The 23843-nt window shown below is 45.4% G+C and overlaps 1 protein-coding gene across 2 annotated transcripts in view; it reads left to right on the top strand.

Moving 5' to 3' along the window:
* The first annotated feature begins 14486 nt into the window (after positions 1-14486).
* PID1 (phosphotyrosine interaction domain containing 1) overlaps positions 14487-23843 on the top strand; it is a 171758-nt gene continuing 162401 nt past the window's right edge. Inside the window, exon 1 of one of the 2 annotated variants that reach the window (XM_025182996.2) lies at positions 14487-14806. In XM_025182996.2, coding sequence (XP_025038781.1) covers positions 14777-14806 — 30 coding nt within the window. In that variant the 5' untranslated portion in view covers positions 14487-14776. The remainder of the gene's footprint in view (positions 14807-23843) is intronic. The other variant, XM_006119881.4, reaches the window with a different exon arrangement.

Below are 23843 nucleotides of genomic sequence, written 5' to 3'. Positions count from 1 at the left end.
TCGGGGCTCTCTGCTTGGTGTTCCCTTTGGCTCCCTTATTTTAGCCATTTACGTCTGCCCCTGTTTTCTTTTTCTTTGTCACAAGCAATCAGTTGATCTCCTGAGCTCACTGGATCCTCCCCATAGATTGGTTCCTTAAGCCATGGGTGGGCTTATGCCTGCCTCCTTCCTGGACTCCAATAAGACTATTGAGGTGTCAGCAATGGGTTTCTGATCCAGGCTGTATTCTGATGTGTGTGATTCAGGCTGCAGATAGCCTGCCTTTTAATTGAGATTTCAGTGTCTAGAGGATTGAAACTGAAGCCTTTATTTCTCATAAAGGTGCCGATTGATTGTTTTTAAGAAAGTTTAAAAACGAGTCTCAATCTTACAAGTACTGAGCACTATGCCCCTGATCCAGCAAAGCACTTAAGCACATTGGCTTCAATTGGCTTCATTGTGGTGCCAGATTACTCAGCCTGACCAGAAATCAAGGTCTTGTATAGGCAGCTGAAGATAGTAAAATCCTATTATTTTTGGAAGTTTCTCTTGGACATATTTTTAGACTTTTCTAGCTTTTGTACCCTGTTCTACAGCAGTAGGACCCTTTGGGCTTTTGTACGTCATTGAATATGCAGGTGTCTGGTAATCAATAATTATCAATAGTCACTATAGCCATTTCACAGGCTCACCATTTTGTTCTGTCCAGGTCTGGATGGATGAGCTGTTGGGGTCTGTGCTTCAAGACACAGTTTCCCATTCATCTTGGGCCTCTTTGCAATTGGATCTAGGCCATGCCTTGGTCAAACATCATGTAGTCGCTGATGTGTGACCGAGTCTCCGCGTAAAACTCAATCAAACACAGGCTCTTCCTCGGATAATCTCCTCTACATCCTTCTCTTTTCATGACTAGTGTCCATGACTCAAGTCCTTCGGTGATCAGCAAGTGACAACAGGGCAGTCTTGTGTGACTGGATGCCTCTAGTCACAAGCTGGCACAGAGACAGCAGCTGCAAGATGGTTGTTGCACACTTGGATAAGACAGAAGTGTGCCCTGACAGCTGTAGCTGTGACTGAACTACTACTTAGGATTCACTCTGCTCACCATGAATAGGAAGGGGGCTAGAAAAGATGCCCTAAAAATAGTCTGTCTGAACCCAACCTGCCTGGTAACTGTGGCCAGGGAGGAACACCCTTCAATTCATGGGGGCAACAATAAGAAGAGAACAAAATTTACACTTAGATTTGGAACCTGGAATGTCAGGACAGTGATGAGTCTGACCAGCCTGAACACCGAACAACTCTCGTTGCCTGAGAGCTGAGGAGGTTCAGTGTTGACATTGCTACTTTGAATAAGACCCAGCTAGCCAAACAAGGCCAGATTAAAGACATTGGTGTTCATGTAACCCACACACCTAGTGTGGTTACTGAGCAATGCAAGTGGTACCTAGACCACAGCAACAGTTAAGATCAGGAGACCTCTACAGCATGGACTTTTATTTCCTGTAACTGCCACCAGGCAGGTTTGAACCTGGGACTTCCGGAGCTGACTATAGGAGCCTCTACCCTCTGAGCTAAAAGCCCTAGCCTATGCTGTAGAGATCTCTTGATCTTAACTGCTGCTGTGGTCTAGGTATCACTTGGATTGCTCAGTAACCACACTAGATATGTGGGTTACATTTGTACCGGGTGTTGCGTGGTTGGGATAAGTTGGGTATTCTGCTTGTGTAGCATCTGCCTCATGGCACTGTAGATGCTCTGCTCAAGCTGGCTAAGGTGGTCTTAGATGTGGTGTTGGGGACTCTGATGCTTTTGGCCTTGGGGGACTTTAATGTGCACACCAAGGCTGTCCTGTCTGGTACAGCTTGAGACTTTATGGCCATCGTGTTGACATTAGAACTATCCCAAGTGCTGATAACCAGGGTTCCGAGCCCTGCTCGCCAGCTGCGCGGTTCTGCGAGCTGCACATGCGCAGATTGTGCAGCGCTGGCTTGTAATCTACTCACCACGGGCAATTAGATTCCATGATTTGTCGAGCCCTGATGATAACGATGAGGGAAATAAGTGCCCTCACACATGTGGCAGGTCATACGCTCAATCTAGTCGTTTGGACTGAGGGTGATAGAGATTTCCCTTTGCTCCCTTTGTCATGGTCTGATCACTACGTGGTCAAGTTTACACTATTTGCTGACCTTCCCCTCTGCAGAGGTGTAGGACCGATTAAGATGGTCTGCCCTTGGAGGCTGGTGGATCCAGAAGGTTTCCTGAGTGATTGTTCGACTGTTAGGCCAGAGGTCCTGTCAATGACCTGGTCGATGTATGGAATTTTGAGGTAGCCCAGGTGGTTGACATGATTGTTCCTAAACACCCTCTTCTGACTACAGGTTTGCTCCCTGGCTTTCTGGGGAGTTACAGGTGGCAAAACTGTCTGTGTGATGGCTAGAGCACCACTGGAGGAGAATTCAAGCCAAGTCTGATCAATTGCAGGTTAGAGCTGAATTGTGAGCCTATTCTGTGGCAGTGCTGATGGTGAAAAAAAGTTACTTCTCCACCCACATCGCATCTGCACAGTGCCATCCAACAGAATTGTTTTGAGTGGTGCGGGGCCTGGCCCACAGGATGAAATGGAGGAGTCCTCGGCAGTCCACTGTGACTTGTTTGCAAAGCACTTTGCAGATAAGATTACTGTACTTGCATCCAGTTTGGTTCGGACTCTGACTGTCATTGAAGTGGGGTACAGAATGTGTTGAGCATGCTGCCTGGTTGTTTTAATTTGGATTATTACCCCAAATTTTACTGGATACCACCCCAAGGTTACACTCATATGGATTTATTAAATGAGGAATTAACAATCCACTATTGGGTTAAACTCAAGGGGAAGGCGCTATCTCTCTCACACACAAACACACCCATTCATTCATGCCCCCAAGCACTCACACACTTACATAGGCAAAAGGTTGCAGAGCTAGCCAAGGTATATTATGTCTGGAGCTTCTGCCTGCGGTCAACATGGATCCCCACAGGGGAGCTGGTCAGAAAGAGGGCTTCTGCCAGGTGCTCTCTCCTTTTATTGGAACTGGGCAACTCCTGTCATGCACACAGGGCCCTTCTTCCACTTGTCAGGGAAGGGCATGCCCAGACCTCCCTTCATCCTAGTCCTTTGTTTGCTTAGAGCAGCAGTGTCTGATTGCTTTAATTTGTCACCGCCTGGCTCCTGGCACATGTTAAGCCTTCTTGTTTTTCTCACCCCAAACATGCTCCAGTCTCCATTCACACACGTTCTTATCACAGGGTGGAATGCAGTTTAGAGCAAGTTACAAGCAAAGTGGCTGAAAGTTACAAAGATTACCAAGTTGTAAAGCTCAGCAATCATCAAGCTCACATTAAGTTTCTGAACTTAGAAAGCAAAGTGGCCGAGAGCTACAAAGATTACAAAGTTGCAAAGCTCAACAGTGTTATAACAAGTTGCAGAATTTAAAAGGCAAGGTAGCTGAAAGTTACAAAGAAACAATTACAAAGCTTCAAAGCTCAATGGTTACAAAGATACCTTCCAAAGCACAGCAACTGACTGAGAACAATTTCCATCATAATCATCTACAAATCAACAGTAATAAAGTCACTTAGAAGACAACTGCCCCACCTCAAATAGTATTCACAGCAATGCAGTGAGCAGCAGGTTTTGTTATTTTCTAAGTCATGTGTTGCCAGGACCCTACAGTTTAATGCATTTCCAGAAAATGTATGTGTAAATCAAGTAATAGCTAGGGCATAGGCTTTATATAACATGGATCAGTTTCAGATTTTGCAGACCGAGGTGCTTGGAGAATTGCAACCAACCACGTGCTAGCTCGACCCCTGCCTTTTGTGGCTTATTAAACTGAGCTGAGAAGGGATGACTGATTGGGTCCGGGGGATTATTAATGCTTCTTTTAGATCTGGGACAGTTCCCACCACCTTGAAAGGGGCAGTGGTAAAACTGTTCCTTAAGAAGCCTTCCCTAGACCCACACAATTTGAATAACTATTGCCCAGTCACTAATATTCCCTTCTTGGGGAAGGTACTCGAATGGGCAGTGGCGTTCCAACGCCAAGCTTTCTTGGAAGAAACAGATTATCTGGATCCATTTCAGTCTGGTTTCAGGCCTCGTTTTGGAACAGAAACCACCTTGGTCACGCTGGTAGATGAGCTACTCTGGAGGTAGACAGGAGGAGTGTGTCCACGTTGATTCTCTTGGACCTCTCAGCAGCTTTTGATGCCATCAACCATGAAATCCTTCTGGAGCACCTGACGGAGTTGGGTATTGGAGGCACTACCTTGCCATGGTTCCAGTCTTGTACTTTCAGAAAGTGGAGCTACAGGGCTGCTACTTGGCTCCATGGCGACTGTGCTACAGGGTTCTGCAAGGTTCCATCTTGTCCCCATGCTGTTTAACATCTACATGAAACTGCTGGGAGAGGTCATAAGGAGATTTGGAGGCGGGTGCCATCAATATACAGATGGCACCCAACTTTATTTCTCTGTGACATTGGATCCAGGTGTGGCAGTGATCAATCTGAACCAGTATCTGGAGGCAATGATGGACTGGATGAGGTCAAATGGGCTGAAGCTGAGTCCAGATAAGACTGAGGTCCTGTGGATCAGGAAGCCATCTGACTGGGAATATGGTGTGTTACCTGTTCTGGACGAAGTCATACGTCCCCTGAAAGAACAGGTGCACAGCTTGGGAGTCTTCCTGGCCGCTTTTTAACATTTGAAAATCAGCTGTCCTTTTGGGCAGCTTCGGCTGATCTGCCAGCTGCTTCCTAAATAAGAATGACTTGGCTGCAGCAATTCATGCTCCTGTCACATCCCAATTTAATGATTGTAATGCACTCAATGTGGGTGTCGTGGGGTACGAACACCCCATCCTCGGGTTTCAAGTAACCCAGAGTGTGGACATTGCCTGGTTGTCAGTCAGGTTGCCAGCCACCTCCCTCTCAGTCTATACAAACTAGAGTAGTATGGCCTAAAGGCTACAGTCGATAAGGTATGGCCCTTTAATTCAGAGTGGCACAGCCTAGTGACCAAGGTCAATTCAGGGTGTCTCTTTAACTCAGGGCAGCATGCCTAGTGGCCAGAGTCTATAGGGGGTGGCCCTTTAACTCAGGGCCACATGGCCTACTAACTGAAGTCAATAAGGGGTGGCCTTTTAACTCAGGGCAGAGTCAATAAGTTGGGGGGGAGGGAAAAACCACCCCAGTAGGGAGACCCTGGCCCACCCTTCTCCACCAGGTCCTGACCCAGGGCCCTGTGAGTGGCAGAGCATTCTAGCAGTTGCTCAGCGGGGAGTCTGACCGAAATATGGGGTACGTCTACACTTGCTCCCTAATTCGAGTTAGAGATGCAAATGTAGGTGACCGAAATTGCTAATGAAGCGGGGTTTTAAATATCCTGCACTTCATTAGCATGATCTCGCCGGCGCGTTACTCCACTCAACAGCTGATTTGAACCAGGAAGTGCATGCCAGGGCACGTTAGTTTGAACCAAACCCCAGTCCCAACCAGGCTGTAGCCCTGATTCCCACCCCTCTCCCACCAGCTGAAGTCCTAGTCCCTGGCATCCCCCATCTCCAAGGCTGCAGCCACAAACCCTGGCAACCCTTGCAGGGCGGAAAGCAGGAGCTAGAGGGGCTGAAGTCCTGATTCCCTCCTTCCCAACCCCCTTCCTTCCCCCTGACCAAAACTGAAGCCAGGAGCGGCACAGTTGAATCCTGGATCCCCACAACTCCCCATGCAGCAGGAGCCCACAAGCCTGTGGGCAGAGCTGAGGGGTGCTGGGGATGTTGTCCCTCAAACTTCAGTGGAAGTGCCGGATAGTCCCAAGGACAGAGCCACTCCATATCTGTCCCCACCTCCTGATCAGTTTGCAGGCAGGATGCCAGAGGCAGGCAGGGTGGGATGACTGCTCCTCTGGCTGGGGCAGGGGCATGAGTCAGGCAGCTGTGTGCTCTCTCCTCTCCTGTTGCTGGTGTAGGGGGTTGAAACTGCTCATCCTCTCCCAGCCCCCTTTGCTCACACAGCTGGTAAGAGCCACAGGGCTGGGGGGCTTGGTTCCATGGCTGGCACGACTCCCAGGGAACAGGGGGACAACAAAGCCCTCTTGGCACATAGCCCCTAGATGCCCCCTCCCTGCTCACTGAGCTATCCCTTGGACACACACAGTCCCTACCTGCTTCCTCTGGTGCGGGTAAACACAAACTTTATTGAGTTTTCTTCTCTACCATGTTAAACTTCTGATACACAGTACGGATTCCTATATCAATTAATTGAGACGTCTTTAGGGTGTGTCTACACTGCACCCATAGCTTGAAATAAGCTACACAAATTGCATAGCTTTTTTGAGTCAATTTCAAAATAGTTTATTTCATAATTTGGTGCTGTCTACACAACACCAAATTTCAAAATAAACCACTATTCTAAAACATCCCTTCAAGCTCATGGAAAAACGTTCACAGGGACATCGGCATAGTGAGCCTGTTATATTTTGAAATAATGTCCTTGCTTAAAAGACATGGAATAGATATTTTGGAATATTGGAAACATCCCAAAATAGTGCCACAGTGTAGACACACCTGTGGTGAAAAGCTTCTTGGGTTTTGTGCAGACAATGCCAATACAAACCCTGATGGAGCTCAACTTGCTGGGGAAAACAATGTATGGTGATAACTGCAAGTCAAACTAGAGGAAAGATCTTTGGTTTTGGTTTACATCATTCATAACTGTTGCTAACAGCAGCTGACTGTCTTCCAGTTGTTTTTGGAGTCCTTTGCTGTGTAAGTGTATAGTCACTCTCACGTGTACACTGTGTTGAAAAATTAAAAGACTTCTGCCCATTTTTTTTAACCTTGAATATTTTATATTGCTAGAGCCAAGCAGCACAGAATTCCCTTCTCTGGGACCAGTGCTAGACAGAATTGTGTTGATTTTTGATGGGCACAAAGGCATATTTTCTCAAGACACATGCCCAACACTGTTCAGGATAGTCTTCAGTGACCCTTGCACAGAACTGGGGCTTGCTTTGGCTAGCAAGCAAGCAGTCACCTTTCCAAAGATGGTAGAGCAATTGAGAAAAATAACTCATCTGTGACAGAAGTTGCACTACCTATTCCTACCTTTCACAATGATGTAGTATAAAGCGCAGAGAAAAGTTTATCACATTACACAAAAAAGACCCTGATGTAGTCTTTGGTTGAGGGTGAGGAAATTAAGGAACCGGAATTTTACAAGGCAATTGAGAATTTTTATTCAACATCTCTGAAGCACGTGGAGCACTGGAAACCTGCCTTTGAGCTCACAGAAAACCTGGAGTGGGCCTTGGTGAAATGCATGCCAGTGTGGGATGATATACAAAGCAGTCTTGCCTTTGCCACACAAGAGCTCCCACCCTAGATGTCATGAGCACCAAGAGTGGGGGAGCAAGAGTAAAGGGGGGGAGCTTTTGGCATGGGATGTGAAGTGGGGAGGGGGAGCTCAGGGTCAGAGAGATGGGAGCTCAGGAGGTTACCAGGGCCACCTGGTGGGGATGGCTCTGCTTCAGCTGTGGACTCCTCCATGAATGTGGTGGTGGGCGGTGGCTCATCCCAGGGGGTTGCTGCTGCATTTCCCAGCACCCACCAGCCAGCAGTTATTGGAGGTGGCTGTCTGGTTCCTTGTGTTGGCCAGGCTGGCCCCCTCCCTCCGGCTGGTGGCTGCTGGCAGAGGGGTGGCTATCTGGCTCCCCTAGATTGGCAGCATGGCTCTCCCTGGCAAGCTCTTGGGAAGCATACCTCTCCACAGCCTCTACTATCCCTGGGGATGGGGTTGTGCTGTCCACCCCTGGAGGTGGTCCCAAAGAGGCCACAGCTGGCCTGGTGGCTGTTACCATTTAGGACTAGGGATGTAAGTGACTAGTCGACTATCTGATAAGCATAAACGTATTAGATAGTCGAGTAGTTACACAACTAATCGCTTCCCCCCCCTTGCTACCTCTATCAGAGAGAGGCAGTAGGGGTGGGGGAGCAGGAGTCGGTGCTGGGGGGCTCTTGTACATTTCAAAGGCTGAAGCTCTGTGGTGAGAACTAACTCAAACTAGCTACAGGAATAAAGAGAAACAAGAAGACTTTTTATAAATACATTAGAAGCAAGAGGAAGACCAAGGATTGGGTAGGACCACTGCTCAGTGAGGAGGGAGAAACAGTAACAGGAAACTTGGAAATGGCAGACATGCTTAATGACTTCTTTGTTTCGGTCTTCACTGATAAAATAAAAAAAGAACAAGTTGAAAATCACCTAGAAAAGTTAGATGCCTGCAAGTCACCAGGGCCTGATGAAATGCATCCTAGAATACTCAAGGAGCTGATAGAGGAGGTATCTGAGCCTCTAACTATCATCTTTGGAAAATCACGGGAGACAGGAAAGATTCCAGAAGACTGGAAAAGAGCAAATATAGTGCCCATTTATAAAAAGGGAAATAAGAACAAGCCAGGAAACTACAGACCAGTTAGTTTAACTTCTGTGCCAGGGAAAATAATGGAGCAAGTAATTAAGGAAATCGTCTGTAAACACTTGGAAGGTGGCAAGATGATAGGGAACAGCCAGCATGGATTTGTAAGGAACAAATCATGTCAAACCAATCTGATAGCTTTCTTTGATAGGATAACGAGTCTTGTGGATAAGGGAGAAGTGGTAGATGTGGTATACCTAGACTTTAGTAAGGTGTTTGATACGGTCTTGCATGATATTCTTATCAATAAACCAGGCAAATACAACTTAGATGGGGCTACAAAAAGGTGGGTGCATAACTGGCTGGATAACCGTACTCAGAGAATAGTTATTAACGGTTCACAATCTTGCTGGAAAGGTATAAGTGGGGTTCCACAGGGGTCTGTTCTGGGAATGGCTCTGTTCAATATCTTCATCAACGATGTAGATATTGGCATAGAAAGTATGCTTATTAAGTTTGCAGATGATACCAAGCTGGGAGGGGTTGCAACTAATCTGGAGGATAGGGTCATAATTCAAAATGATCTGGACAAATTGGAGAAATGGTCTGAGGTAAACAGGAAGAAGTTTAATAAAGACAAATGCAAAGTGCTCCACTTAGGAAGGAACAATCAGTTTCACACAAGGGCTACGTCTACACTGGCCCCTTTTCCGGAAGGGGCATGTTAATTTCAGAGATCGCAATAGGGAAATCCACGGGGGATTTAAATATCCTCCGCGGCATTTAAATAAAAATGTCCGCCTCTTTTTTCTGGCTTTTAGAAAAGCCGGAAAAGAGCGTCTACACTGGCCCCGATCCTCTGGAAAAAGCGCCCTTCAAAGTAGGAATAAGATCCCCCGGAAAAGGGCGCTTTTTCCGGAGGATCGGGGCCAGTGTAGACGCTCTTTTCCGGCTTTTCTAAAAGCCGGAAAAAAGCAGCGGACATTTTTATTTAAATGCCGCAGGGGATATTTAAATCCCCCACGGATTTCCCTATTGCGATCTCTGAAATTAACATGCCCCTTCCGGAAAAGGGGCCAGTGTAGACGTAGCCATACAGAATGGAAAGCAACTATCTAGAAAGGAGTATGGCAGAAAAGGATCTAGGAGTTATAGTGGACCACAAGCTGAATATGAGTCAGCAGTGTGATGCTGGTGCAAAAAAAAGCAAACATGATTCTGGGATGCATTAACAGGTGTGCTGTGAGTAATACATGAGAAGTCATTCTTCCGCTCTACTCTGTGCTAGTTAGGCCTCAGTTGGAGTATTGTGTCCAGTTCCGGGCACCGCATTTCAAGAAAGATATGGAGAAATTGGAGGGGGTCCAGAGAAGAGCAACAAGAATGATTAAGGGTCTAGAGAACATGACCTATGAAGGAAGGCTGAAAAATGAGTTTGTTTAGTTTAGAAAAGAGAAGACCGGGGGAGGGGGACATGATAGCCGTTTTCAGGTATCTAAAAGGGTGTCATAAGGAGGAGGGAGAAACTTGTTCATCTTGGCCTCTGAGGATAGAACAAGAAGCAATGGGCTTAAACTGCAGCAAGGGAGGTTTAGGTTGGACATTAGGAAAAAGTTCCTAACTGTCAGGGTAATCAAACACTGGAATAAATTGCCCAGGGAGGTTGTGGAATCCCCATCTCTGGAGATATTTAAGAGTAGGCTAGATAAATGTCTATCAGGGATGGTCTAAACAGTATTTGGTCTTGCCATGAGGGCAAGGGACTGGACTTGATGACCTCTCGAGGTCCCTTCCAGTCCTAGTATTCTATGATTCTATGAGAACATGGGGCCAGTAGGGCCTGCTTGAGTCCCTGCTGGCCCCTTGCTCCCTGTGGCGCCCCCTCCCTTGCTGCCTCAGGGGGAAGGGGAGAACAGGGGCCGGTGCTGAGGGGGAACCAGCTTAAAAGCACAGTCTCCAGGGCATCACCTTGTGCCCCTACTGCATCTATCAGAGGCAGCAGGCGGGGGACATAGGGAGGCTGCTGCCAAGCAGCCCATTTGCAGCAGCTAGCCACAAAGGTGGCCACGGATAGGGGCTGCTACTGCTGGAGCAGCCCTTGCCCATGGCCGACTCTGTCCGCCACAAACAGGGGCTGCTGGACTCAGCACGAGCCGGGACCAAGCAGTCCTGGCTCACACTGATCACTGCGCCTCTGCATTTTAAATGTAGTAAGAGCCTGGTGGCTCCTGGAGCCGGCAAAAGCCAGGACTGCTCAGTCCCAGCTCGAACTAGCTTTTGAAGCTACCCCCCGCTGTGTGTCTGCAGAGAGGTCCCATTGACTAATTGTATAGTCAATACAAGTTGTATCGACCATATGATTAGCCTGATAACCTCATTTTAACATTTTTCGCCTTCCTCTGTAGCATGGGGCATGGATCACAGCTGGAGGATTCTTTGCATCTTGGGGTCTTTAAACTATTTGAAGATTTCAGTATCTGAGATATAGGTGAGAGGATTATTCCAGGAGTGGGTGGGTGAGATTCTGTGGCCTGCATTGTGCAGGGGGTCAGACTAGATGATCGTAATGATCCCTTCTGACCTTAAAGTCTATGAGCCTATGAGCACATCCTTATTTAGGACAGGCATGGACAAATACCAACCCATGGGCCAGTTCCAATCTGCCAGGGTTAGCTCCCGGTGGGCCCCCACACCACTGTATTTACTTCCGCCTTGGCAGGTACACAAGATTATAGTTCTCATTGTCAGCAGATCACTGTTCCTGGACAATAGGAGCTACGAATGCACCTACTTGTGGAGGTGCGGGTAAATGTAGTAGTAGCGGCTCATTGGGGCTAGCACTGGAGAACTGCCAGCATTTCACAGATGGAGGGACGGGCAGACAGATGCACGTTTCTAAAATATATAGAGAGATAATAATGCAGTGTGTCTTTTAATGGGGGCTGAGGCAACTTAATGCTATTTTGAACATTTGTGCTGCAGAGCTCTGATTGATTTCTGTTGATCTCACTTAAATTAGAGCAATTTTACCAGGTGCTTTCTATTTGGCAGAGGGAAAGATGGTCACACTACATTTGTGGGATATTTTTGGCAGATTCCCAGAGCATGAGTTCCATGAGTCTGCATTTATACTGCAAAGCAATAAGCTTTGAGCCCTAGGTCTTGGCTTGACTCAGATTTGGACCTGGGACCCTGGGTCTACATAGTGGGTTAGTGCAATTTGTATGTGCTTATGGAAGGGGGTTAGGCTTGAACCTGAGTTCAAACCCCAGGTTTAGTTGTCACAGTATATGTACCCTTATAGGCTAGATGTACACTGTAATAAAACACCTGTGACTGGCACATGTCAGGTGACTCATGTTTGCAGGGCTCACATTGCAGGGCTATCAAATGGATATTTGGATATGCGGAGAGAAAAGTCTCAGAGCTTGAGCATCAGCCTAAGCCTGAATATCTACAATGTAATGTTTTAGTTCTGGAGTCTGAGCCCCATGTGTTGCAATAGATATACTCAAAGTGCCTGCAGGCATGAGAATTTTTGCATGTCAGTATTGCTAAGCAAATTTATGAACAAAAGCGTTTATCGAATATTCTTAGATCACCTTAATTTGCCATTCTCATACTTGTTAAGGTTTAGAATTTTTGGATTTCTGTCTTTTTGTTAGCTATTGCGAATGATAGACTCAAAATTCTTCACGGTCAATGTTAGCTACTTTTTTTGTGAATGAACCAAATGCATTTTCTCTCCCTCCCTTCCTTGGCAAGTGGATGGAGGTGGGATATAATGAATGGAAAATGAACTATTGCAGCCTGTATACAATATAGACATATTTATAGATAAAGTTCAAGGTGTGCTGCAGATTGTTTTAATTTTAATAATCCCAAGGAGAAATTCTGAGCATTGCAGAATTTACGTACCTTCCCAAACAATCCAGAACTCTTTTTAGCTAATGATATGAATACGGCACCACTGAAATGCAGCCACTCTAGAGCAAGACCCAGGAAGCAATCATCACAGTACATCAATGTATTTATGCTGTAGTATTGCTGTGTATCCCAGAGAGATTGTACAGTTGGGTAGGAGAGACAAGGAAGAATTGGCCAAGGATAGGGGCAAATTACATCTCACAGGAAAACTGCCATGGGCAATTTTATGACCCCACAGCACAAGCAGGGGCTCAGAATTTAAGGCCTTATCCCATTTAATGATATTTTAGCTCTCCTCATTCATTTTGATACAACAGACGTTTTGTCAGGGACATGGATTTTCTGTTATTACAGGATCTCTTTGCATTAGGCACGGAAATAAGAAGCAGCCTCAGAGACACTGGTATGCCTGGAATACATCATAAATTTGAAAAATACAGTGGGGTAGTCAACTAACTGCACTGCTACTGTGACCACATCAGTTAATCCCTGTGCTCTGAAAACACACCACATCCATGAGGTCAAAAGGTAGGTGTGATACCCTACACAATGGCTGTGTTTAGACTGGCCAGTTTTTCCGGAAAATCAGCCGCTTTTCTGGAAAAACTTGCCAGCTGTCTACACTGGCGGCTTGAATTTCTGCAAAAGCACTGATTTCCTATTGTAAGAAATCAGTGCTTTTTGCGGAAATACTATGCTGCTCCCATTCGGGCAAAAGTCCTTTTGTGAAAAACTTTTGTGCAAAAGGGCCAGTGTAGACAGCTCAGCTTTGTTTTCCGCAAAAAAGCCCCGGTCGTGAAAATGGCGATGGGGGCTTTTTTGCGGAAAAGCGCGTCTAGATTGGCACAGATGCTTTTCCGCAAAAAGTGCTTTTGCGGAAAAGCGTCCATGCCAATCTAGACACTCTGTTCCGAAAATGCTTTTAACGGAAGACTTTTCCGTTAAAAGCATTTCCGGAAAATCATGCCAGTCTAGACGTGGCCAATATGATCACTAATGTAACTGGTGCAGTGTTTTAAAGCAGTGTTTCTCAACCAGAGGTACTCGAGAGAAGTCTGAGGGATACATCAACACAACTGAAATTTGGAGAAAACTGAATTTTTGTTTTAAGTTTTACAGTGCTTTATTATTTTTGTTCTTTTTACACCCAACAATTTCATCACCTGCCCAGCTACGATTGTTTAAACAAAGGTGTTGTAATTGTAGAAAAAAGTTTTGTGTGTCTGAAAACTGTAGGTACTGGGGGTACTTATTTTATTTTAAAAAAGGGATACTTTATAAAAAAGGTAGAGAGACACTGTTTTAAAGGGCCTAAGAAGAAAATAACATTGCCATTTAGTATAAGAATGATCCTTTATTAAACTATAGGCCCGCCTACACCCAAGATGTTTTACACAAGTCCAGGGGAAGACCTGTGCCCCTGAGAAAACAAGCTACACCACTAACCAGTAGATGTCTCTGTTACACTCACCTACTGTTATGCATGTAATGTTTCAGGAGGGAGTTCATGTCACAGCTGGACATAATCAATCTACTTTATTTATTTGAGACATCAGCAAATATTCTGCCTGATATTAATCGGCATCTTTAAGTTACTTGCATTTTTAAATTGTCCAAAGTGTCCTCTGTAAGTATAAATGCTTACAGCCTGGGCACGAACATGGGCTGCATGCTAACGAAGCCTTACAAAGTCGATCGGAAAACGTGTCTCGTGGCGCTGGTAGCTGCCTAGGATTTGACCCTCAGTACTAAGTCTCTAGATCATATTTGTCATGGGTGGACAAACTGCGGCTTGCGAGCCACACGCGGCACTTTTGCCCTGAAAGTGCAGCCCACAGAGGCGCCCTACTCCCTTGCAGCCAGGTGGGGCCTAGGGTCGTGCACGGCAAGGTGGGCGGTGAGTCTGGCCGCCCTGGCGCGCTCTGGGCAAGCTGCAGGCGGCACGCATAGCCCACGCTCCCACGAGCCGGCTACGGAGACTGGCTGGCCACCGGCGGTACGTGCCTGTCTCATGCCAACCTCCCCCCCCAGTGCTTGCGCGCTGGGTGCAGCCGCCGCCTCCCACGCCTGCAGGGAGCGGAGCCGCGGCGCGCGCCAAGGAAGCGGCCGGAGCCGGGCTCACCGGTGCGCAGCCCGTCTGGGCGGCGGGAGGAGGGAGAGACGCGGGGGCGGAGCCGGGGGCGGGGCCAGAGGCCGTGGTGCTGCTGTTGCAGCAGGGGCGGCCGCCGGCGGAGCGCTGCGTCCCGCTCGCTGGTGCCTGAGGCGCGCGGAGCCCGGTCCCAGGCGCGCAGCCGCTGGAGTCTGCCCCGGGATCGCAGCGCCAGCAGATGTGAGCGAGCCTGGCGCCCTGAGCCCCCCGCTCGCGAGCACCAGCGTCCGCCTCTCCCCGCGCAACCCGCCAGGCGCAGCGATGTGGCAGCCGGCCACGGAGAGACTGCAGGTGAGAGGGCAAGGGGGGAAACTGAGGCGGCGCTGGCCTCTCGGCGAAGGGAGAGCGTCACGTGATTGTAGGGCAGTGTCAAAAATAGGGTGTCGGGTGCGCTGGGGTCAGTCCCCCGCGTCCCCTTGCCTTGCCCGCAACTTCCATCGGGTCAGTGTGCGCGGCACTTTCTGCCCAACTGCTGCACATTGCATCCCCTGACAGGGTGCCCAGGCTGGGGCTGGGCTGCTTGAGTCCAGATGTTTCTTGCTGCCTTTTATAAAGGCAGCACAGATGATCTGCAAAGCTTTGGGTTCCTGCCTGTCCTGTTTTCTTTCTGCATTTATGCTCATCCAGAAAACAGGGTTTTAATTTTATTTCTGGGTGTTGCAGCTCCCCTTCATTTCTCTCCCCCTTGTTAAGGAGAAAAGTTTAGAACACTGGTCAGGTATTGGGCTGGCCACTTCATTGACTGCAAACAAGAAAATGTTTCTTTAATGCGATTTGGACGTGGGGCGCAGGAGAGTATTTGGAGTTGTGCAATACTGAAAATTGGACAAGGCTAGTTATTTGCAGGAGTCATCAGTGACACGTAGTGAAGTCTCAGGAGGCTCAGGGTTGTCCTTACTGGAGGGTTTTGCTCCATGCTTTTTGCTCTGAAATGTTCTCCAGATGGCCAACCAGACAGATTGCCAGATGAATTTATACAATCCCAGAGACAAACTTTTTGGCATGCCTAAAGGAGCATTAAATCTCAGTAAACTTTGAATATCTGTGTAAGTGGCAAAATAAAACAAGCTTTAAGGCAGAATTAATTTTAAGGCATAAGGCAAAAAGAAAATATACTGAAATGAGGGGGGAAGCACCATTACTGAAGCATGCAAAATAAATTATTTAACTTGAAGATCACTGATAAGAAAGCAAACACATAATCCCATGAAAAGCGGCAGGTAAAATTCACAATCTGGATTCATTTTTGCAGCAAGGAACAAAAACGACCTGCTTACAGAGTATCAGTATCTTGTAATACTAAAGATTCCAGTTAGACCACTGATGCTCTAAGTTTCATGATGGGAAATAACACATTTACATTTTTGTGGCAAGTGATCAAACCTCAAGGAACTGTACTTTGGAATATTAAGTGGATATTCAAAATGTTCTGAAAGGTCTTATTTGAATTCAAATCTGCATTCAAACACTACCTAATTGAGTGCAATGTAAGCTTGTTTTAACTTTTCGTTTATCTATAAAGGCATGTGTGTGTGAGAGAGGGAGGGAGAGGTATTGATGCAGCATCACTTTGAAGGTAATGTCATGCCAGTAGTAAAAAATTCCTTTATATATTTTATTTGTGGCTTACAGCTCTTGCTCTTCTGAGTGTGTTTGATTTAAAAAAAAAATCTATTCACGTGCAACATGTTTTACTTAGGGAAGTGTGTGGGTTTCAACTTCTAAAGCTCATGCCACATGGCAATGGAGCTATTTTGGCATATATTTTGCTTTCTGAGTATTTCCGTATTAGAAATATCACCTTTCATTTCATGATTATTTGGCTATGCAAATTGTTTCTTCTAGTGCTTCTTGTTGTGTTCTTTGTCGTGTAAGCAGTATTTTATTAAATCAGTCTAAATAAAATTTGTCACATAATGAAGAAAGGCCTGCCTCATTAAAGACTAGGGTTAAATTTTACAAAACATTATGAAAAATACCATGAGTGGGACAGTGACAGAGTTGACCGATGCAAAAGTTAAAAATCACATTTTTCTGGAAGGCAGATCTGAAGGTGTGTGTGTGTGTGTGTGTGTGTGTGTGTGTGTGTGTGTGTGTGTCTTAATCTCTCTACTCTGTGTCTGGTCTTCTTATGAGTAGGCAGGCTAATGAAATATACAAGAATTTTGTTTTTCTGCCACTTTCCAATTCAGAGGTCTTGTATATTTCAACACCCTTTTCATGAGAAGAGACTAGGAATGCAATATGGACTTGTGGAAGGATGGTGGTGTGATGGGAAATAGTGTGCCTGCAAACCAAACCACAGCTAGTTTTAGGCCTACATGCCTGAAGAGTATTCCCTTATTCTTATATTTTATTAATAAATATATATAAATAAATACATATGGGAACTTGAGACTTGCAGAATGTAAGACAAAATAAAGCTTACTTTGCAGTTCCACTATATCAACTTCAATGCAGTTTCCAAAACAAATATCTAATGCGAAATAGTTGAACATATTAAAATATTTGTATTGCTTTCATAATTGGAATTAAAGAATTGCTTTGATACCAGAAAGCAGAAAATTCAAAGACTTGCACTGATTTGATGTTAAAGTCAAGTTTGATCAAGTCTTTGGGAGTTTTAATCCCTACCAGCCAGTAGCAGTTATAATCCATGCTTCTTAGCCAGACCGAGGAATGCAATTTCAATTGATAGGAACCCTTTGACTTAGTGTATGCTTAAAATGTGGTTTGTGAATGAAATTAATCATGGTGGCATGTTATTATTTATTCATTCTCCATGAATGGCTAGAGGCTCTTTACAATCACACAGTAAAAGACATTATCTGCCCTGAAGATCTTAGTCTCAGGCCCTGATAACTGCAAAAACTTTTGCAAATGTTTAACTTGACATACTGTAAGTCGTCTCAGTGAAGTCAATAAGACCACTCACGCTGTATAAAGTTGAGCACATGTAAGGTAAATCTAGATTAAAAACGACTGGGTGTAATGAATGAAAAGGTGATTGAGTGTATGTGTTGTAGGATTAGGTGTCTGATATATAACATAAGATTAATACTATAGCATAAATATATCCAACATTATATTTGAAGTAGTGATATAAAATCCTGTGTAAATTATTAGCTAGTTAAACTATAGATTTAATTGGTTAACGCACCCACTATACATGGGGAAAGCGGTGGGGCACTGGAGCAGTCCCCCTACCCAGCTGGTTAACCGGTTACCCTGGTAAGCATGCTGGTAAGGCAATGCTGACCAGTTAACCGGTTAAATCTTTACATCCCTAATTTAAAGAATGTTAGGTTGCAAAATTCTGCACTCCATAGTTAGGAAATGCCTGTGCAAATTTATAATTCAGGCCCCTTTTGCATGTGTGTTAGGATACAATCCATATTTACATTATCACAGTTCATTTTTCCCACAGGACCCCTTGTTTCATCATAAAGGATGGGTCTGGTGTAGAGAGGAGGGTTATATAATGAAGGAGACTTATTTATAGTTTGTTTCACAATCATTGGTTGCAGAATGTTAAAAGCATATTGAGAAAGAGACAGAGTTCATATTTGATGCCATAGGCAAATCATGGAAAGCAAACTTTTCATAGATGGCTATGAATTGGGCATTCCTCATTTTCTCTAGGTGGCCAATCTGAGGTACCTGAAGTTTGATTTGCTGAAGTGCTAACTACTCAAAGCTATGCTGGGAGCTATGCTTTGAACATAAAAGGTGCCATATAATGCTAATAACTCTGACAAATCAGCTCTAGGTATCACAAACTGAGTATTCAGAACTACTGAACACTGCATCTTAATCTCTATGTTCTGTCTGTCTGTGAAAAGGGGATAATAAAACTACCTCATTTAACAGGGCTGTTCTGGAAAGAAATTCAGTGATGTTTGTGGAGCAGTCAGCTCCTATTGTGATGAATGCATAGAAATGCCCACGAGGAAATGAACAGTTTTGTATTCAGAGTAGGGTTTGAGAAGTATGTCATAAGTAAGCCATGTAGCTACACTTCGTGCAATCAGGACAAACAAAATATTTAATAGCTGAGTACCCATCTATCCTGTCATAGCAGGGGACAGAAATAAGTCTGCACGAACAAACATAGATCTGGTGTTTCCTAACTTTTGAATGTTTGACTTGTAATGTTATTAATATTGTTTTAAAATAGTTTTTCATTTTTTAAAGCAAACTAAAAACAAAAAGCAGAAATTCCATCATGTGGCATCATATTGACACACACATGAATTGTCAGCAGGGTTGGAACATTTAGATTCACTGCAGAGGCCTCTGCCACTTGAGCTAATGCAGTAATTGATTGCTGTAGTAGGTTGGCATCCGCTATGTCAGCGGTGCCCAGATGTTTTCTATCTTGCCTTACCGGTAATGGAATTGGTCTGTGCCCCCCACTCCATTACTGCACAGTGGGCTCAGCAGAGGCATTTGGATTGAAGATGGAGCTGGGGGCAGAACTGAGGGTGGGAGAGGAGCTGGTCTAGAGGTGGAGCTGGCCTGGCAGTGAAGAGGGAAGGATGGCAGAGCTGGGCTGGAACAGAGCAGGGAGTGGGGCTGGAACTGAGGTGGGGTTGGGGACGAACGGAGCAGGGAGTGGAGTGGAGCTGTGGCTGAGGTTAGAGTGGGGCTGAGGATGGAGTGGGGTTGGCCACTTCTCCCTCTCTACTCCCTGGGGGATTGGCTTGGGCATGGCCCTGTGAACATTCCTTCATGCCCCTGAGGGGTCATTCCATGGTGTGGGGCCCTCTGCTCTATGTGGAGCAGTGCTGGTCGGGGAGAGGAGGCACTTTACTGGTGGGTTTGACAGATTTGCTCACAGTAAAGGAGTGAGGAGACAGGGAACTCGTGGGTTCCATTTCCTGTTCTGAAAGGGAAGTTTCTCTCGCAGTCACAGACACTTCAGCTTCTGTTCCTCAAAAGCCTGGTGCCATCTGCCCCTGCCCCAGTCCTGTCTCTTCACCCCAGCATTCCACTTCCTTTTCCCAGTCCTGGTCTACTCATGGGGGGTATGTCTACACTACCCCGCTAGTTCGAACTAGCGGGGTAATGTATGCATACCGCACTTGATAATGAAGCCCGGGATTTGAATTTCCCGGGCTTCATTAGCATAAGCGGGGAGCCGCCATTTTTAAATCCCCGCTGCTTCGAACCCCGTGTAGCGCGGCTACACGGGGCTCGAACTAGGTAGTTCGGACTAGGGTCCTATTCCGAACTACCGGTACTCCTCGTGAAACGAGGTGTACCGGTAGTTCGGAATAGGCACCCTAGTCCGAACTACCTAGTTCGAGCCCCGTGTAGCCGCGCTACACGGGGTTCGAAGCAGCGGGGATTTAAAAATGGCGGCTCCCCGCTTATGCTAATGAAGCCGGGGAAATTCAAATCCCGGGCTTCATTAGCAAGTGCGGTATGCATACATTACCCTCCTAGTTCGAACTAGGAGGGTAGTGTAGACATACCCCTAGTCAGTCTTTAAAGCTCCCCCAAAGGCACCTCATCCTACTCCACTTTCCTCCTTCCCTGGCTTGCCGTTCCTGGTGCCTCATCCTAGGCTCTTTGCCCAGCCAGTCTGTTGACATGCTTCTCCCCAGCCCTTGGAGCCTCATTTAATCTCAGTTTCCTCCCCTTTATTGCTACTATTCTCAGTCTCCATACCCAGACTTCTTGTCCCAGTCTCCTGACCCTGGGATCCTTTATTTGAGCTAGACTTCCCCAGATCTGTCCTCTTTTCACAATCTTCTGTCCTTCCCAGATTGCTTGTGCAGTCTGACTGATTGCTCCGCTCCACTACTGGTTTCCAGTCCTGGTGTACCCTTACCCTCCACTCATTGTCCAATGTAATTTTCTCACTTCTGTCCCAGGGTTTCATATCCCACTCTTCTCCCCTTACCACCCCCCAGAGGTCCATCTCTCTTTTCCCCTGCTTTTGAATTAGATGATCATGTCTCCCACCTCCACCCTGCCAGGTGCTAGTGATGTGGGAACTGAAAGCACAGGAGCAAGAGTCCCTTGTTCTCAGTTGCTGCTGCAGAGGGACACAGCAGCTAAGTACTGTGGTTGCAGGAAAAGTTCTCATTCTCTGCAGCTCTGGGCTGGATCATACTGAGTTGTGTTTTGGGGGTGGTGCATACCCAGTCCAGCAAGCATATGGAAGTTGTGAAGGATTGAATGTTTGAGAATTTAGCTGATAATCTCTAATACATTTCTAGTGAGCATGTTCAAACTAATTTTTTTTCAAAAGTTTATAACATGGTCAGATTTTAGTGGAGTCTTATTGGGATGGCAAAAGACACATCCCAGACACAGAAGGATGCCAGCTCAGCCTATAATATGGTAATCCGTGCTAGCCACCTGCCTAATCTTTGTCAATTGATAGTTTGCAGTGGAATAAACATAGATGATGTGAATTGCAGTTCTCTTCTTGTTAAATGGATAGTAAAACATCCATTAGGAGATGTCAGACTGAGATCAAGTTGTTGCTAGGAGGAGATAGGTCAGGTCTGGAGAGGCAGTTTGTGAATCATCAGCATAAGTATGGTAGTTGCATGTGTGTGAGTGGAATGAGATTACCTAGACCAGAGGACTACCTGGCAATGATGACAGGACTAACTGGGGAGCCCTGTGAGGCTAATTGAGAATGGATATTAGAAGGACAAGCTGGTGAAAATAAAGTGCTCTGAGAGGTAGGAATACCATGAGGGGTCAGAGTCATGAATACTAAGAAAGAACAAGACAGTAAGAAGAAGTGAGTGATGCTGTTCAGAGTAGCTAAAGGGAAGTGAGAGAGGTCTGAAGAAGAGATTATTGGAAAACTTGTTGAGAATGGTTTCAGTGAAATGGAGGAAAAGCTTTATGAATGGGGAGCAAGTATGGAGCTGATGGAGGGAAAGAGCAGAAGGAAATTGTAGGTGGTGCAGTCAGTTAAGTTAATGGAGAAGAGGGGGTAACTGGAGAGTGAACTGGAAATAAAACTTTTGTAAGGATGGAGAGACCATGCATGTTTGCCTTGTGAGGTGTAGGAAACAGTGAGAGGGGAGGAGAGTTAGAAGAGGAAGGGAGAGGAGTAGAAGGAAGTGTTGAATGTTTTAGGCAGGAGAGAGAGGGAGCATGAGGTCACGTCAAATCTGCTCAATCTTTTTTCTGAAAAGACTGGCAATAATCTGTCTGGAAGAGAACACACCTGAAGGGGAGGGTTTAAGGAGAGTTAAAACTAGTGAATAGGCTGCTAGGTTTGTGGAAGAGGGAATCACTGAGGTTGGAGAATTAGTATTGCTTGTCTAGGAAGATGGCAAAGTTTGAAGGAGGAGAGAGCAAATATGTAGTGGATGAGCTCTGTGAGCAAAGTGAATGAACAGCTGAGTCAACACAACCATTAGCAGGATGCAATGGCGAATGACGGACTAGGGGCCATAGCGCGTGGGCAGTGTTGAAGAAAATCAGATGGCGGTGTGAGGGAAATAAAACAGCTACTGAGAGATTAGAAATTGAACATTGTTGAGTTGAAGACATGCTCTAGTGAAGTGGTCATTGTGGTGTGTGGAAAAGTTGATCTAATGTTGAAAGAGAGCAGAAGTAGGGGGGTGAAGAGCCACCTATGCTCACATATGACTTCTTAGCATGAAGCAGTAGTTGCTAATGATGAGGCCAGAAGATTTAAAGAGAGCAAATCCCTGTTTACAAAGAGTTTATGATGGTCTGAATAAATACAAGGGGAAGTTAAAGAATGGTCAGACCAGAGGTGGGGAGAGAGTAACCCCTTCAAAGTGCTACTTGAAATGGCAGTTAGTCGTTAGTCATGGAGACCATAATGCAGATGTAAGAGAATGGTATCAAGAGAAAATGCAAGAGATGCCACGGATGACTGAAAACCGGACTTTTATGAAGCAAAGTTCTGGCCCTAGTTGAACTGGCTAAGAACTGGAATTTATTTAGCAGGTATTAACCTAGTGAGAAGATAAGTGTGAAGAAATGGCAGCAGACTACTGAGTGAGCTCCTTTATCTTATCTTTGTTAGCTGTGATCCACTGTTTTGTGAGCCAAAACATTGTTCTTCACAGTTGGTGAAAATCAGGAAGAGACCTATTGCATTCATTGTTGATAAAGATTGTTGATGTTGCCTTTCAAGAACACAGGGTAGCCCATTTAAACAGTAAGACCCCTACCCAAGAAACCATCTTTTGACCATAACAAGACCATCAGCTGCCATCTGGTTTCTAATATAAATTATTGAAAAAGATCTGTTGGAACTGTGATGGGTAGGAGGAGTGCTGGCTTTTTCTGAACATCCCAGCATTCAGTAACCAAAGGGTTAAATCCAGGTAGCAAGAAAGTGTTGGTAGAGAACCAGTGAGAAGAAAGTATTAAGATTTGAATTGAAAGGGGTACCTGCCTGCTGTTTTTCTTTGTGTGAGCTGGGGGAACAAGATGAATTGAGCCAGGCAAGATTACCATGCCTACAAAAAATACTGGGCATCAAAATGGACTGGACCTTGAAACACGGATATGCGAGTAGGTAAGGAATGTCTATTTAGATGCAATCAGGTTATTTTATTTGTTTTGTTGTTTGGTTAAACTTCTCTGTGCTAAATCCACGTGCCCCCCCCCCATATGCTGTAACTTTAAGCTATATCCCGGGGATGAAATCCTTTGTGTTTCAATTTGTTCTTTTTTCAGTTGCTTTAAATCACTTAGCAACCAAGTATGCTTTACCTTTTGTTTTGTAAATAAAATCAGCTTTTTTAAAAAGGCTATGATTTGATTCTTGTGTCCTGGAAGATAATAGGAGGTTTGTGTATGCATGCCTGATACTGAGAGGTCAGCTATTAGAGACTGTAATTTTTCTTTTTTTCAAGCTCTCTTGTGGCAAAAGAGCTTGGGGTACCCCTTTGGAAGAAGTTCAAAGTGCTTTCTTCCTGGATTCAAGAAGAAATTTTTTTTTTTTTTTTTTTTTTAACTTGGTGGTGGCTGCCTATCTCCCAGGGTCAGGGCATCTGTGACCTTGGGGAGTTTCTAAAAGCAGAAGCCTATAAGAGGCTTTTGGTATTTGGGGATTATATCAGGGTTAGAATGATTGTGTCTTTCTTGTGTATGGCATACACTTAGCATCCTCCATACACTATATACATTTCAGTTTTGTGTAGCTTATATAAAAGTGGTTATTAAATCTAACATAGTCAACCCTCCCAAGTTCCATTGTTTTTCTCTTGAATTTTAGATTTGACTGTTACAGTATGTAATAATTACAATTGATACTAAGGATGTTACATTCAGATTAATGTAACATCAGAGAGAGGCAGCAAGGGGGGAGAAA

This window comes from Pelodiscus sinensis, chromosome 10 (genome assembly GCF_049634645.1).
Source record: "Pelodiscus sinensis isolate JC-2024 chromosome 10, ASM4963464v1, whole genome shotgun sequence".
Taxonomy (NCBI): domain Eukaryota; kingdom Metazoa; phylum Chordata; order Testudines; family Trionychidae; genus Pelodiscus; species Pelodiscus sinensis.
Note: the sequence above shows the minus strand (reverse complement) of the source record. Positions and strands in the feature narration are given on the sequence as shown.